Genomic DNA, 18347 nt, shown 5'->3' on the forward strand with positions numbered 1-18347 from the left:
TATATAAAAAAAAATTATATTATAAATTACACATACACACACATTAATTATAATTATATATATATTTATATATTACACACACACAGGGATATCTATCTACACACACATACATATACATTTCCCTTAAGAGATCCCCAAGACCTCTGAGAGTCCCTGGAATGCAGTTTACAAAACAGGCACTGGTTTACACAATGTCAGGTTTTTGTTGTGAAAACAGCACATTTTGTACATGCTATGACATGAAATGTAAATTTAGTGTGTTGCCCTTTGCAGATCAAATGTATATAGTCACTCAAAAGAGGGAAAAAACAAACAAACATGAGCCGGATTTTGTAAATTATGTATATATTACACGTTTATTACAGATGCAACGTAATTTGTAAAATTTACATTATGAAAAAAAAACAAAAAAATATTTACATAATTTTGTAAGATACACTTGTTTTGTTTTTAATTTACAATCAAAATTAAGAACATTCCATAAAAATTCAGGTGTACTTTTTAGCTTTCAGTGTTTACAAAGTCATCAAAACAAGAGGCAGCTACAAGGATATAGCTGTGTACAAAAGCAAGAGCCAGCTCGCTACACACAACACTCGGCAGACACCAGCATCCGCCCGGAGATTCAACGTTTGTGTCATTCACTACTGAAAATTCCCATAGAAATCGGTATGGCTTCGGTATTGTAACCTGCTCTTACAACAAATACATGTTTGATTATGTATGATTAAAAGTGCTAATATGGATACGCATGACTAGGCGGCTTTACATAGATCTGCTTCGTACTGGTGCAGAAAAATAATTAATCCAGATAGTTAGAATGAGAAACAGATTACAATAGAGAGAACCAAAAGTGTCCTGTATTAGCTTCCCAAACCTAGAGTATAAAGTCCTAATAAATGCATTGTCCTCCACACAAGTATTGCTCGATATATTGCTAAGAACACATGTAGTAGTGAATAGCTGTAAGCATGGTTATTGCTTAGTAGTAGGACTCTTACCAGTCGTCTATGTACTGTAGGTATTAGAGTAGCTTTGGTTAAACATCTGCAGAATATACAGTCAGAGCAGTGGTTCAAGTTACATAGAGCGGAGCATTGTACTGTGTCGTTAGCTTATGAAGGATTTTTAATTTTCCATTTTTAGTTATTTTTTACAACAAGTGTGTTTAATTGTAAAAACTGAGATTTCAAGGTATAAATCAACCATCCAATGAACGGTTACAATACTATCAAATGAATTGGCAAGAAACACTCCAGGCACCATGTATACACAATGTGATGTTTAGTACACGGCATTGGGGGAAGGGAGGTACATGACAGGTGTTCAAAGAACCCCAGAGATTATACCTGTGTCATGCACCGCCACTGAATCCCTGCACTGGATATACACATTTACTACTGCAAGTGCTCCAATATGCTAGTGCACAGTAGCCTTGCTTTGTAACAAGGGTGTGTAGTCTAGATGCAACACTGTAGCTAAAATGTGGGAACCTTTTTGGTGCACAAACTGTTGCAATGCCAATAGTTGGTCTAAAAGTTGGACAGGTGTAAAAAAGGATGTGCCGGACTCATCATCCAGCATGAGCCACTGTGATAAACGGAAGCATTTTAAGATCATCTCATCGTAATTTGCACAGTTTAACTATTAAAGGGACACAGCACTAAACTAGCTCTGTTTCCCCTTCATGTTCAGCATTGTTGGCGTTCCAAAGTGCATCCCCTTACAGCACAGGAAGACCTCCTTTAATACCATTACAAACATTACATTCTGAAAGACTTTAGAACTGGTCATAAATATTTCTTTTACAACACTAGTTGTGCAACCGCCATTTTACTATCAAGATGAGGGTCTCCAGCCGTGTCTGCAGACATTCTATTAGTGTTTTATGTATGTGTTCATTCCTAACGTAGACAGGTTGAAAACAAGCAATCTTTTTTAATTAACATTAGTGGCAATTGAACAATTGTGCCAAGGTGGCCTCTGAATATAGAGATAAACTGTATTAAAGATTATCTCCACTCAAAACAAGATAATGTAGAACTTACCTCCAAGCTGAGGCCAGGGAGCTTAGTGCTATTTAGTAGGGTCTTCAAACTGGAGTTCAACCAAATGTCATTTCCACCAGCAGTGTGAGAAACTAGTTGAATGACTTTTCCAGGTTCTAAAGTGATCCTCCGGTCCTAGGCAAGGAAAGATGGCCGCACCGCCTCTCTGAGTACATGATGCATATTGTGCATTACATTGCATCATTAGTCTAAAGGCTGATTAAGACACAAGGAGAACCGCTCAAAATTCGCTCAAAAGAATCTTTTGAGTGATCCTCGTTCTGTCTAAATGCAGGGACATCGTGCAGTTTTCGTGCACGAGTCGTTGATCGCTGAATTCTAGCTTGCTAGAATTGAGCGATCAGCTGTTATCACTGGAGCAAGCTGTTATCAGCCGGCTGCACTGATAAGATTCTCTCTACCTGTGTCCTGCTGTCAATTCACTGTTTTTCTTATGCAAAACAGCTGTAGTGTTTGGCGAGAGATAGTGGCGGTGTCTTGCTGCGCCTGCATAGCTGTATAGTAGCTAATTAGCTACTATCAAGTATGCAAAGATGATTGCTCAAAACTGTCAGTGTAAATGAGGTCTTATACTCTACACCTGCTTTGATTGGCCAGGGTTGTCCATATGACCAGTGCTGGCCAGACAGAGTAGCATGTAGTGTCTTAGACTACCAATGCCTACTAATACACAGTATGTATTAGGTAGTCAGAGCAGTGGTGCGGCCATCTTTGTTTCTCCAGGACTGGAGGGTCATTTTCAGTGAAGTTAGGGTTTAGCTTACAGAATGAAACGAATGGCTGAAATACAATGCACATAAGCACCGGTATATTCTTGTCCTATATGTGGCAGTTCTTAGACAGACATTTGTGTATGATCCATGCCCTGGATGCAGTACTCCTGTGGATCTCTGGATACATACAATGTACAGATATGCAAGTACAGTGTCCCCCCCAAAAGAAAAGTACATCAAATAGAACAGTCATGTTGAGTGGCGAACATCAGACAACCAGCCTTCCAAACGGGCACTGTAAGGTTTGCACATGGCATTTGGAAGTTTGCATACATCCCGATATAATAGCCCTTATAGTTGGAGGTTCACAATAGCTGGAGAGCCACCGGTTGTCGACCACTACGGGGTGCAACCGGACATAATAACAAGGCTAAGAGAACCCGACAGGGAAAGGCACAGATGTTAATGCATATAAAAAGAACTTTGCCTTAAACTGAGATAATTGATACCAATATTGCAGAAAGAAAAAATTGTGTAGTCTTGTTCCTAGAATTATAATTGCACTTTCATTAAAAATGAGCCATAAAATGGGAATTTAAATAGGTTTTACATTAAAAGTGTATCATACAAATGAGCCGTTTTGTCTGTATAAAAACCGCGTTCCTCCAATCAATTGAGAACACGGGGGGTAAATATGATCTTGTTATGGATTTTGGCATCCACAAACCATGAAAGCAGTCATTTTGTGTGAGAAGACAATCTAGTGAACTGGCCACTCTCTAACACATAGTAGACCGGCCCACAAAATAGCCGCCTCCATTGAGCGAGAGTCGTGAAAAACTACTATCCTGAATTGAAGAGTTGGGCTCTTAAAGACGAGGGGTACATATTTAATAATCAGACTTGTTTGACTATTTACATGCCTATAAAACACTGTATAAATGTATCTGATTGCTCTTGCAAATTCTGAATTTGTTACAAAACGTAACGATGTATTTTCCGATACAAAATGACTATTCAGATAGCAAAGTGTGGCCTTTACACAAATACACAGAATTTGCCTTTTTTTTTTTTTGACAGCAGACTTTTAACCACGACTGCAGAAAACTTCAGTGCTACAACAATGTCCAAAAGAGATCCCACAAAATGACTCCTAAAAAGTGCATTTTTATGCTCTGTAGTTGGCAGCAATATAGAAATACCTTCTAAAGAAGTTGAAAATTAAAAATATATATTTATATATAAATCTATAATTAAAACAGCATGTGGAAGATTTCCGATAAATTAACAGGAAAGCAGTTTCCTTATATCCCATGATTAAAAAAAACGAAGAAAAAAAAAGACAAAACAAAAAAACATTAAATTAAAATCAACAGTCGGCCATGTATTTTCCTGTAAGAAAAAGAGAAACAAAAGTTACTAAAAATGTATGATTTTATTTTACTTCTTTTAATGAAAGAAACGGACATAAAAACAAACAAACATGAGCCGACCCGATCTCCTATAGCTATCTGATCTGAGAAACAGTTGTGTGTTGCAGGATATTCTCCATCCACCCTCCTGCCCACAGGCCTGTGCATGTAACAAGCGGCTGCCGAAGGAGCCTTCCCCATTGTAATAGAGCGGGACCACCAAGGCCTGACTCTTGAGTAAAGCTTACAATGGAAGAGAGTGGGAGGAAAGTAACTTCTGCAGGCAGCAAAACTGCAACATCCTGTTTATTTTTGTTGTCTAGTTTGAGGTTGTGTTTCTCCAAAGTAGATACACTGTAAATAGACACCAAACATGCGAACTATAGCTTTAAGAACACAAAGCGTCTTTATGGATACCAGTTGTAAAATAATAATGCTCAGGAGATACCGGGAAATTCTGGTAAACAATCAGCTAAGCTGGAAAGTAATGTACAAATGTCAGTAATGTCAGAGAACTCTACCTGTGCCAAACCTCTTCTTCACTAAGGACAGACGATAGCCGGATCCTACAAGCTCAATGTCTACTCCAGACAGGGTGCCTCCATCACTCACGAATTGTACAGCCAGCGTGCTGGGGTTACTAGGCCCCTCCGATACATCAAATTTTGCCCTGAGTGATCCTGATCCTGCAACATTATAGAAGTAGGAGACAAAAATTCCATCAAATGTGTTACCCTGCACCTCAGACTGCGAATATACATATACTACTAACACACACGGGGGGCGGACAGATGTACTTTTTAAAGGGGTCTACCCACTAAAGACATTTATCACTTGTCCACAGGATAGGTAATAAATGTCTGATCACTGCGGGGATCGCAGCAGTCAAACTCCCCCCAGTGATCACGAGGACTGGGCTGCCCTGAATCTCCTTGTGAATGGAGTAGGCGTAATCACCGATCTATACACTTCTGTGGGGCTGATGGGAATCAACGTGCTTGGCTATCTCGCTCCATCCCACAGAAGTGAATGAAGTAGTGGGTCATTCCATTCACAGGGAGGATTCACAGAGCTCTGTTCTCATGATTGCTGGGGATCAAACACATCCTGTGAATAGGCAATAGATGTTTTAGTGGGAAAACTCCTTTAATACATAAGTATCCTATGTATAAATATACATGGTGGAAAGTTGCCTATAGCATCACTTTAACCCCTGAAAGACCAGGGTGCTTTGGTTCTAAAGGACCAGACACTTTTTAGCAGCTTTACATGCGTGGTGGTTTTATGGCCATATTGTTTGTTTTCGTGACATATAGGGCTATTTTTAAAATATTTTTATTGCCTACATTTTTTTCCCGTATTGTTCTTTTATTAGGAGTTATGTATAAAAAACAACAACAAAAAACTACTTTTTAAACTGTATAGTTCTTTAAATATTAAAAGGATTATATGTCTGCTATAATACAGCACAAAAATCGGTTAACCGTTCTTTTTTCTTTAAAGATGTTTTGATATATAAGTTTGTTTAGTATTGGTTAACAGGGTGGATATGTTGGCATGGGTCGTTTTCTTATTTTTCTTTTTTTTTTTAAAAAGATCTCATTTTATATGATGTCATATAAGTCATTGGGGCGTCATTCACATTATAATTTTCTTATTTCAGCCTTCCATTGTAACTGGGTCATCCACAGGAGCCTCACTTACAGGGGAAAACATCCTCCTACAGTGACACAGCAGACCACAGCCCAGCTCTCACAGTGACTAAGACCCTGCAGCTCTGACATGCTAGGGGTCCCTGGCAATCATGTGATCACTGGGTCCCTTACAGAAAGTGGTAGTGCCTCTTCCCTCATGGAGCACTATGTAGCCTGTAAAACAGCACGCAGAAGCTGTTAAAAACCTCTTCTGTCCTCTCCTTCAGGTCCTCAGCTGTTAGATTGCAGGAGCTGTAATCCTGTGCCCAGGACCAGGTGCTGTATATTGATGGCGCTTGGTTCTTGCTGCACTAATAAATGGCAGCAGCTTTAGGATTGTCTGGAGTAGTTTTAATAATTAAGGCTTTTTATGTTGATTTATATCAAAACAGCAGAAGTGCCGCATCCACAAAACCCAAATATGCTTATACAAGATGGGGAAGTGTGGAAATCTGAGTAAAATGACAACCTTTAAGGGTACAAATCATCTGTTTGCACAGTTTGCTACATAAATCTATGTAATAAAATACCCACCAGGACCAACAACAGCCAAAAACACTCTGTGCTCACCTCCATTTTCTGACTTTTCTGAAATTACAGATATTTTCCAAAAGGCTTTCATTTGTTCTGCATTCCTGGAAGAGAAGTAACGTCATCAGAGCCAAGAATGAGAATGCACAAGTGATGGCAGAGCCGCTCTTGTTCAGGAGTGCGTGGAGGATGACAGCGCATCTACTTAATACCCTTCCTAGATTGGGCAGGCAGGGAGAGGGAAGACTAATGGAATGGAAACAGAGTAAATGCAAAAAACTGTTTCACAGTAGAAACAAATTTGCATTGTCACATTTTTAAAGTAGATCTGTTATGCCTCCACTGTTACCTTTTCTGCCAACGTCTAATGTTCATGGCTTTAAGGGGTTTTGCCACAACTTGAAATTGCCTCACGACCCCTTTGTCCTTCCTGGTGACTGCTGACCGGCACTGCTGCAGCCAATCACCGGCTATAGTAGGCCACTGCTGTGTTCAGTGATTGGCTGTAGCAGTCACATGTCCTGTCAGCAGTAACCGGGAAGGACAGAGTGATTGTGAAACAATTTGTAAGGGAACCTGGCAGGTGCCCGCAGCATCATCAACTAACTTCTGGTGCGGTTTGGATACGTGACAGGGAGCCAAGTAGTGGAATTTGTATACTCCCGTGATCCAGCGCTGTCACCCTGTGAAGATCGTGTGGCGCATGATAATCTAACTTTTCAGATTCCCATGGAATCTGCAGGGGAGTTTCCGGTGCGGACATTCCGCACTATTTCTGTCCCGTGTAAACACACCCTAAGAGGCACAGTTTTGATGCAGATTTTAGTTCAGGTCCAGACCAAACTGTGCTATGTGTGAATGTACCCCAACGGTGGCCCCTGGCCTGATCTCCACTACAAGTAATGATGGCCCATGTTTTTTTTTTCTCAGATTTTTGGCCAAATATATTTCTTTGCTTCTTTTAGTTTAACCCCTTCTCCGCCAGACTTCCTGGCAAAGTTCCCGGCGGGGAAGGGCAGTGCTCACGGCTGCACTGACAGCACACCATCCTGTACCTTGAAGTTGTAAGTGCCGCTCCTGTGATCAGCACGGCACTGCTGCGGGATGCATGCGGGGCAGTGTGTGCACCGGGACTCCTCCTCTACTTCCGAGCACCTCTGAGTATCAGAGAAACCAAGGAGTAGGTCAGTGGAGGTGGAATCTGGGTGCACTCACAGCCGTCCGTGCATCCCACGTCAGCGGCATGCTGATCACATAAGGTACCAGGATGGTGTGCTGTCAGTGCAGCAGTGAACCCCCCTTCCTGCTAATTGTGCTGAGAAGCCCAGCGGGCAGGGGGTTAAAGAAAATAACTTAGCAGTAATAGATTGAAAAGGTGAGTGTTTCCAGGCTTGGGACCCGTAACACAACGGGTTGGGAATCATTCGTCTAATGTGCATATAATGTGTTGCCTCAACTTTCCCTCGATCAGTTTCATGGTGATCACGACTGTTAACCCTTTAAAATGCCCGGACTGAAAAATGCAACTGGTCTCACAAAAACAAGCCCTCAGATGGTTATGTCAATAGAAAAATAAGGATTTTTTTGAAAATGGGTAGGAAAAAAAAATCATAAACAAAAAAAAAAAGTTTATCACTGCTATATCTATGTTGACAGGATAACGAAGGGACACATTGCCCTACACATAACAGACTTCCATATCTATAACATTTGCTCTAAGCAATGTACAATAGAAAACAGCCTAAAAATCAAACCCGGTTGTCATAGGATACAAATTTTCACACAATTAATAGTTTGTGATACATCTAACTTTCACTACATCATAGGAAACATTAGTGACAATTCTCTGCACATCCCAAGACTAAAGCTGTTGGGATATAGGAAAGTCTTCTTACCATGCTGCTGTGGGAATAGACTGCATGTTTGTGACGCCTCCGTCTACTGGAACCACAACCTGGATGTTCGATAAAGCACTGGGCACCGCCATAGATTCGGGGTTATATTTGTAGTCTAGTCTAACATCGGTTGTGCTAGCATTACACTTCCAGTAGGTGGCGAGGTTGAGAGGAGTGGACTGGATCCCATTTGATGACACCTAGAGGGAGAAGACACACGTTCACTTTCCTGCTATAATGCATATGTGGAGAACAATGACCGCTGAATTGACTCCCCAGGATGAAAGATGAGCCGGAATGGTTATATTTTGGGGGGTACAAGTATTTATTAAAACAGAAATCTCTGAAGTGGAGACTGGGCCTCTAAGAAAAAAATGACAGCTAGATTAAAAATCAAGGTAACTTCTTGTGGATCCAGTTCAGCTGTTGTACACAGACTTATACTGGACTAGTACATAATCCATGCGAATATAAATATCTCAATTCATATTAATTAGTAATCGGACCCCGATCGTACACAAACAACATTGTTAAACCAGACGGTACCATCAGTTCCTCTTTTGCCAACTACATTTTATGCATCAAGTAAGGGGAAATTTGATATGAAGATTAAAAAGAGCTCCTGAATATTCCTATTGCCCCATGAATAACCTGCTGGCGACATGTGTCCCTGTATCAGGCATGTGAGAATGAAGACAATTCTATTCTACTGCAAAAAAAGAAAATCTGAATAAAAGACAAACGCCATATGAGAACCACTTTCCTAAACAATACATACATGCCCATTTCAAGCATAACAGGTTGTGATAGCTGCTTACTAGGACCCTCGTAGGTGTCTTGGCAATTGACAGCTGGTCAAAAACTTTTTTAAATGAAATAGTTAATCAACTTTCAAAAGTGTCCAAAAGGTCAGAAATCCCGCGGGGTCCAGCAGAGTCGCTCTGGTACCCACTGCTTTGGGTTCGGAAGGGCACATGTTGTTCATCATTAATGTGACTTTTGCAACTGCCATGTGTGCATAAAAGCCACATGAAAGCTGAGGTCAGTGACTGACTGCACCAGTCATGGAACAGCAGAACCAGTGCAACTCTGCTGGACAGGTGGCATTCCAGCCAATGGGTACTGGATAGTCCGCTTCACTCTACTGGCTGTCCTTGACCACTTTTTGAAAGTCTTGGAAAACCCCTTTAAATTAGTGAGGATACATCAGTTCTGTAGGGGTTTTCCAAGAGAGTTGACACAGTTTAGTCGCTGAGAAGACGTGTGGTTAGAAGAAATGGAACACTTTGTTCAGTTTTGGAGATCTCATCTACAGAACGACATTGATAAAATGGAACAAGTCAAAGATGGGCTACAAAAATGGTGGAAGTTCTCAAGAACAAAACTTATCAGGAAAGACTTAGATTTGTACAGTCTGAAGAAAAGAAGGGAGAGGGGGAGATGATGGAAACCTTTATATACGTTAAAGGATCAGCAACGAAGTGTTTTTATTAGGAAGTTAAACACTAGAACAAGGGGGCAATCTGAGATTAGTTGGGGGAAAATCAGAAGTAATGTCAGGAAATAATTTTACTGAAGGAGTAGTGGATGCTTGGAACAGATTTCCAGCAGACATGGATGGAAAAAAAAAATCAACAAATGAATTTTGAGTTGCCTGGGATAAGCATAGACCAACCCAAGAGCGAAATAATATAAAGGGAAGACTAAATAGATCATGTGGTCTTTTTCTGCCATCGATTTTCTATGTTCCTAAGAAATCAACACATGGTAATTAGCTATCCAATATCATATCTAGTAATTAGGTACTCTGGAAGAGTTCAGGGTCCTAAGTACTTTTAAAGGTATTGCCACATGGCATGGTACGGCCATTGTAAAGCATAGAGGTTACTCCGTTCAGTTCTCTACCTGGTATTTCAAGATGTCTACGTTATAATAAGAGGCAGAGGGGTTCTGCTCAGAAGACTTCTTGAGGTAGGCAGTAACTGCTTGCATATTCATCCAGAAGTCTTTGCAGCTGTTGTCACTTTGTGATGGGTCGCTGTAAGAAAGACAAATCAAACAAGTAATAATGACACTACCATAAGTGGCCGTACACAGACTGAAGAAGGTTGATGTATGGCCACTAATATGAAGTCGCTAATATATTAACAGCTATGAGACATTAATGTATACATTAGATCAGTACACATGGACAATGCAGATTGGACAACTGTAGTTTTCTTCCCCCTTTCACTGTCCTATATTTCCAATGAACTAGAACACAGATTAGAAGAATTAAACATCTTCCTTGAGCAACACTAGATCTGGGTTGCTGTAAATGTAGAATCCGGGGGATTATAGCAAGGGTGGTTTTTTCCTCCCTCTGGATCAAAGGGCTTTTGTGAATTTAAAGAGTTGAACTTAATGCATTACTTAAGTAAGACAGATTAGTCCATCCATCATGCATGTTGCAATCTTGTTCTAGTCCATGGCACCGCCACTGACATCTATACTGAGGGCACAACTTGACGGTGGCTTCATCCTTCTGCTCAGGCGTCCTCCGCAGCTCACTGACCTCGCTATCAATGCAACGTCTGACAACTCATACACATACATCAGAAAGGCGATAATCATGTAGCATTCTGCTGGATACACAGTATTTCATTATATCCCATTTGTATCTGGGTATACAGAAGACACTACGAGCAGAACATGCTCTACACCGGACAATGGCCTTGGATGGGATGTTCTAGAGGATAAAACAAGGACATTAAGGAGAGCACAGACGAGGATTTGTCCAGGCATACCTGTATAACAGTTGTGTATTTGGTAGAATCTGCTCCAGCCTGCTGGTGTTTTTCAACCGGAAGCAGAGCACTGCTGGAGACGGGTTACTGGTGAACACTTTAATGATCCCACTTGGAAAGGACACGGTCATATCTCCAGTTATCTTCACGATGCACCTAGAGGGGCACACAAAGAGAGACAATTTTTCATTTAGTCAAACTTTTACTTAATAATAAAAAAAAAAGGACAATCTTAAAACTAAACCCCTTTTAGTTGCTCACATGCTGACTCCAAAAATAAGGTCACTGACTTCCTTGAAGTTGAGTATCTCACAATCAGTCAAGTATGGAAACTAGGAAACAACTAGAGGGCTAGGCTGCAACTTTGGAGGCTTTGTGGTATTCCATTACTCACCTGTCTGCAAGCATGCCAAGGGCTCTTTTACACGCAACAATATCATTCAAATATGGAGTCGTGCGAAAATAAATGATAGTTCAGTAAAAGCCCAGCCATTGCTTATCATTCATTGTATGCAGGCATGAAAATCATTGGTGGTTTGCCAGTCATTGCGTGTAAAAGGCGATCGTCCAGTCATCTGCAAACCATTTCTAGGAAATTCCAGACTCCCCTGACAGACCAACGATGGACCGAAATCACAAACGAAAAATTACAAACGATTATCTGTGTGAGAAGTCGGACATCGTTTGAAGGCAAACCGCTCATTCCAACTATTCGTTGCTCCGTGTAAAAGCACTCTTTCCAATCCAATTTCCCTGCCACATGCACACTCCCCAGCTCTTATTTATTTCGGGTGGCAAAACGCATTTTGGATTTCTTGGATCACTCAACAGAAACGCATAAAAATGACCAGTCAAGATGATTCTATTACCAATTTCCAATCCAGTGTCGACCCTCTTCTGATATTAAGATTTCCCTGCCTGGCTCCCAAGTCGGACAAGGGCCAACACTGGTTTCTAACACCTATGCAGTATAGCGCTCTGATGTCTGCATATTTATGTTACAGGATGCAGGACAGCGCTCTGATGGAGCATGCTGTAACATACATATGCAGAACAGCCTTCGACATCAGAGCGCTGTCCTGCATACATTAGAAACATGCGTCAGCCCTCGTCTAGCATTAGAGCTATGCAGGGAAATCTTAATATCAAAAGAGGGACGACACTGTATTGGAAAGGGTTAACCAGCAATCAAGCAGGTAGATAAGGTCAAGGTATGACATTTTTTTCAATCCGCCAAAAAGTAACATAACAGGTTGCAATATGATTATCATCATCCAGTAACCCATTTTGACGTAGGACTTCCAGTAACATTTGCCTCATTTTTTTATAGCTCATTATATGAGGCAAATTAATGATAAAACCATGAGGTTCTGTGAGCCCCAAACACCCGGAGTAAATAATGGGATGCACAGAATGTGCTCTGATAGCACTGTCAGGCAGATGACCGATACAAATACATGGCACAATAAATACGGGAACAGAGTACATGGTGAAATCTATCCATATTCTGAAGATCGGTCAGAGAGATAAGCATTCCAAGTAGAACAAAATGTTACATAGCATGACAAGCAGACGTAGCCGATACCATCATTGTGAATGTGGTTAACGAACCAAAATGTACAACAATCGATCTAAAAGTCTCATAAAAGCCAGTGAAGCCTTCTAAATACTTTGCACAACTTATCTTCTACTGATCCTAAGTTAGCAGTTACACAATTCTGTAAGGCTCTAGTGCCCACATCTTCCAAGTCTGTATGAATCTACAATGTTACACTAGGCATAAGCAGCTAATGTACTTGTCAATAGACCACCAAAGCTGTGAATGCCGCGGAGGACGACTAGCCTGTATTTGTAACGTTGGTTAACTTTTATGCAGACTTTGCGGAAACAGCTGAAGTTTATCAAAGGCTAAAAGAATTTATCCAAAAGTGACTTTCCTGACCTTTGGCAGTATGTACGATTATGAACCAAGCGTAAGTGCAACAATAAAGATAAAAAGCATTAATAAAACCATAAAAAATGGAAATTGGCAGTTTCAGGAAAAAGTAAGTGAACTCTTTGAAACTTCCTGGATCACTGCATTCATTAGTAATAAAATGTGGTCTGATTGTTACCTGAATCACAACTATAGTCAACTGTACAGTCCATGCCCTTTACTGAGTACACCATACAGCCACAGTGCAAGGAGAAAAAGCAAACCTCGAGATTAATTACTTCTCCAAGAGCCAATTGGCAAAAGGCGTTACAATTAAGGAGATGTGATTAGAAGTGTGGGTTTCATAGTTACTTTGCCCATTAAAGCGGTTCATGTTTAGCTATTGATGATCTATCCTCAGGATAGCAGATCGGCGAGGGTCTGCCGCCTGGGATCCCAGCTGAAGTGAACTGGACTCAACTTGCAATATCAACACATGGCACTGTCCAATGTACGGAGCCCTCTGCCTCCATCAGCAAAACTGCTCTATACACACACAATGGCTCAGGGGAACTTTTGATCGCCCGGGAGTCCAGTACAGCAGGCACCTGCCGACCTGCTATCTGAGGATAGGTCAATAGCCAAAAGACAGACAACTCCCTTAAATAAGGGCACAGAAAGCCTGCTAACTGGCAAAACTGTTCTTCTTATGACTAGTTAGTTCTTTGCAATAAGATGTGCGTCATACTATCAGAAGGGCTCAGAAAATGTGTGCTAGAGATGCACGAAGCTGGAAAAGACTACAAAATTATTACTAAAGACCCGAGTGTACATCAATCCACAGGCAAATTACCTGCAAATGGAGAAAATTCTGCACTGTTGCTACTCCCCCTAGGAGTGGAGGTCTAGGTAAAGGGCCACTCCGTTTTTGTTTTTTTAATTTATTTATTCATGATGTAGCTATTCCCCAAATCCCCCCAATATATATAAGTTGGGTAATGCTACTGTGGTTAGTTATTTTTTTCTGTATGAAACTCCTGGCCTTTTTGTACTCAGATGGTCATGTGATCGCAATTCTGACCAGCTCAGATTTACTTGGAGCTATACCTGAAACTAGCCACATTCTGTTTGTGTGACACTGTTATATGGACACTACCACAAATTGCCTAGGGGGGACACATACACTTCAGTCAAAGATAATTGATGATGATCACATAGCTCCTGTCACCCTGTTACAATAGAGGAGATCACAGCTCATCCTCCTGACTGTATACTTATGATTTGTAGCTTATTTAGGTGAATATATAAGGTAATAATTAACCTGCCCCCTGAAATGATAGAGTCTCAGCTAATGTTTTGAAAGCAAAAAATTTCTGCCTCAAGATGGTGCTTGATAAGCATCAGACGGGAGGTTGCATTGGGTATTATTGTACCTTGACGCCACCATTAAGTGGGGCTGGAGAGAACAGTGACAGGCCGGTGACGCCCCCTGAAGCGGATTGGCTGCAGAGATGGCTCCCCTGCAGGTCCTGGAATGCCACTATGATGATCCCATACCTGCTGTAAGTCTCCTAGGCTCCCCCGCCGGTAGCTTTGCTCCCCGTGCCCATGTGAGCGCAGCTGAGCGGCGGTGGGGCATGGAAGTGATTGCAATACAGAGAGAAGACTTCTAAAGTGTGACACAGAAAAACAAGTGAGGGGGCAAGGGTTGAAAATGTGTTTTTTGCCAAAGCGGCCCTTTAAGATCACTTCAAGAGCACAAAACTAAATTCTGAAAGAGGTCTGAAAGAACCCAAGGGTAACAGCTAAAGATCTACAGAAGACTACAAATGGCAAGAACCTCTGGTCATGTGTCCACTATTAGATAAACACTGATCAAGAATGGAGATCATGGAAGGACACCACAAAAGGGAAGCTGCTGCTGACCTTAAGAAAAAAAAAGCTAAAAACAATTGTGACTTCTCTGTAGTCTGTCTGAGATTACCTGGATGTTCTACAATACCTCTGCGAAAATGTACTATGGACAGATGAGACAAAAGTGGTTTTTAAAAACACAAATGCACAAGGCTATGTTTCAAGAGAAAGGGGGGAAAAAAATAAAGAAACACTGCACACCAACACCTCATGTCAACTCCAATGTATGGTGGAGAGGCAGAAATGTTTACGCTGCCTCAGGGCTTTGACGCCTCATATTCATTGAGGGGGGAAAATGAAGTCTAAAAGCCCATTTAGACAACGAGTGATAATCGTTGCATGAAAACGTGCCCATCTTTCACTCTTCTGCCAAATGATGAATTTCAGTTCAGCATGAAATCCATCGTTCCGCAAAACCGCTGATAAGAAGGACAGCATGCTGTGTTCTGCCCAGGAAGAGCTGATTACATTTTCTGAGCTGTCAGCCCTGAGACAGAACAAAGGGAATTTATTCAGAGAACAGCGGGTGGTCTGTTCCCTGAATACAGCTCCTGGCAGCTCACACACTACTAATTGATACTAATAGGCATTGGCACCAAGTAGTAGTTTATGCAAAATGTCCGCTGAGAAGCCACTTTTTGAGCGATCATCTTTGTGTGTAAATGCACCTTAAGGTGTATTAAACACGTTACAGGAGAATATAAGGACAGCAGTCCATAACCTCAAGCTGATGACACATTGGAGAATGCAACAAGACAATGACCCAAAGCACACAAGTAAAGAAACTAAAAAAATTGTTGAAATAAAGAAATAAATACATTTTGGAATAACCAATTCAGAGTCCTAAACTCAGCCCTATCAAGATGGAGCAGAATGACCTGAAGAGGGCTGTGCATGCAAGTTATCCCAGAAATACTGATGAACTATAAAACTTGTGCAAAAAGCAATGGTCGAAAAGTCCTCTTCAGCATTGTACAACTCTTATTTGTAGCTTCAGGAAACGTTTGGTGGAGGTAAACCCTGCTGAAGGGTTATCTGCCGGTTATTAAGTGTAAACGTTCACCTGCACTTTGGATGCTTACTCAATGTGCTCAATAAAGGACATGAACAGTAAAACGGTGCGTCATTACTTTACTTAGAATGTTATCCAAGTTTCAATTATGAACAAACACAAATCAGATCACATTTAGGAGCATCGATGCAGAAAGTATTGGTCATTTCCAAAGAGTTCCCTTATGTTTTCTTGCAACCGTGTTGCTAGTTCTGCAGTTGGAAGGACATGACAGGTCCTCCTTGAGGGGTTAATAATAGAAAATGAACAGGTCATTGTAATACAACATCAGGAGCTAAAAGTTTGCACAATTCAAAGCATATGAACTAATGGATAACATGAAAATAAGATCTTTTGCATATCCATTCTCAGGTTGTCAGTAATACACAGCAGTAACAGGAGTTCTTCCCCGAACCGAAAAAATACTTCTACATTCTTTCTCACAATACAGGGTTTGGGCTAATCCTCCCATCTCCACATTACCATTAAAATGACTGATCATAGCTGTTGATAACTTTTGTACTACTTGGCATTTGTTTATAGCCAAAGAGAATGCCATACCCAGCCATGTGAAATCACACAGACTGCGAAAGGTCAAAGTCATTTTACATTAAAGCTAAATGAACAAATCTGCTAGCGAAGGGCAGTAAAATCCCAATGTGACGATGACAATTCATTCATAGTGTAGTGGATTTTACAAAAGACGATCTATAACATAAATGTTATAGATACAATAGAGTCACAGCCCGGTCACAAGTCTGCTAGTTCACATTACATTTGCCACTCCTCCCTGGTTAATATGCCTCTGTGGTCAGACCCCATTGACATGGTAGAGGCTAACTGAATCAATGCTGATGCTGCTGTAATCACAGGACTTTGTTCACTAGTACTCTCTACAGACATATATAAACAGCACATCACTTTCTCTTTGGACAAGATAACTTATTTTAGCTACTGTATATCTATTCTGCAGCAGACATTAGCAAAAAAAATAAATAAATAATGGGCTGCAGTAATCCAAGTCTCCTTCTATGCTGCCCCATATTGATAAGAACAGAGTGTGCAGTCTGCAGGTGAATGAGACTAGTAAATGACAGTGCACAATTTGTTCTTCTTTACATTTTAGATTAGAAACTTGAATATATACAGTAAGGTGCATTTACTAATTAGACGGCTGGAGGCGCATTCTAACCAATGGAGGCAGCCCATGAAGAGTGGTCACACTGGATACAATGATTTCAACAAACAATGATCTTTCCTGAGCCACTGCAACCGGACTCAACATACAATGTCACAGACAGTCCGGATCTGCAGCACGTGCAATTACTATGGCATGTTTCTGGTAAACACCTGTATTACTGAAGAGCCTCTATAGTGGGGTGTGGTACTAAATGTTCTGTACTGCTTTTTACCGGTGGCACAATGAGCCGTCACTTTCGACACCAAGTGGGGGAGGGTCAATTGTATTTTATTAGTGCACTGTGTGTTCTGTACAGGACCCTGGATAATCTCCTGTCCTGTACACAAAAAGGGATTTTCGCCACCTCTTTTCATCTTAAATACATAGACTTTTCTTATCTGTATTAGTTATCTGCTTCAATTTTCACTATTTCTCAATTTATGTTACTTTTGGTTGAAATGTTGGGGCTTTTGAGCAAATTATCAGCTTTCCCTAGAGTTATGGTTTCATCATACAACCAAGATACATCCCGGAACCAATGGATATTGTATGTTGAGGGACCACTAAACACATAATATGGTTATTGGAAACAGGGGTCTTCATACCTAACAACTGGTCTAGAAAGTGTGTCCGTTTTGCCTATTTTCCAATTTATGTTTTCCCAAGCAAGTATGAAAATAAAAGTGCTGGTTTGTTTTTATGGGCAAGAATGTTACTTTCTACTAGAAAGGTTTTTACACCTTCTCTGCTATTCCAGTTTGTTTTTCCAGTTATGTCCATGAAACTTACTTTGCTGGGTCAGCACCTTTGAAGTATGCATTAACAGATTCAGAAAGCGCCACAGCAACAGGTAGTGTGTCTTGACTTCCTAAGGTAACAGGGCTGGGGCCGCGGGATATACCTAGAATTCAAATGCCGGAATGAAGATAGGAGTTAATATGTTGCCTTGAAATATGTAACAGATTTAACAAACACGTTGATTTCTTAAAGGTAATGTCTTATCAGAAATTGAGTTATTCCAGAGTTTTTATGTAAAATATTTTTTTTCTCCATTTCACATGTATTAAAAAAAAATCCTAATATTTTTCAGTTTTCTCTCTGCCCACCGAGCCTAATAGAAAAAGTGGGATCCATTAACTTTTATGGGAGTCTTGGGGGGCATGCTTTGTGGTCATTGTGCAGGAATC

At 40.8% G+C, this 18347-nt stretch overlaps 1 protein-coding gene across 1 annotated transcript in view; it reads right to left on the minus strand.

The window, feature by feature from the left end:
* Window positions 1-334: 334 nt before the first annotated feature.
* Window positions 335-18347, minus strand: part of FCHO2 (FCH and mu domain containing endocytic adaptor 2) — a 127560-nt gene continuing 109547 nt past the window's right edge. Inside the window, exons 20-26 of the mRNA XM_066602917.1 lie at window positions 17950-18061; window positions 11101-11256; window positions 10220-10352; window positions 8315-8514; window positions 6459-6523; window positions 4716-4880; window positions 335-4174 (exon numbers count right to left, since the gene is read on the minus strand). Coding sequence (XP_066459014.1) covers window positions 4152-4174; window positions 4716-4880; window positions 6459-6523; window positions 8315-8514; window positions 10220-10352; window positions 11101-11256; window positions 17950-18061 — 854 coding nt within the window. The 3' untranslated portion in view covers window positions 335-4151. The remainder of the gene's footprint in view (window positions 4175-4715; window positions 4881-6458; window positions 6524-8314; window positions 8515-10219; window positions 10353-11100; window positions 11257-17949; window positions 18062-18347) is intronic.

The sequence above is a fragment of the Eleutherodactylus coqui genome, chromosome 5, assembly GCF_035609145.1.
Source record: "Eleutherodactylus coqui strain aEleCoq1 chromosome 5, aEleCoq1.hap1, whole genome shotgun sequence".
NCBI lineage: Eukaryota > Metazoa > Chordata > Amphibia > Anura > Eleutherodactylidae > Eleutherodactylus > Eleutherodactylus coqui.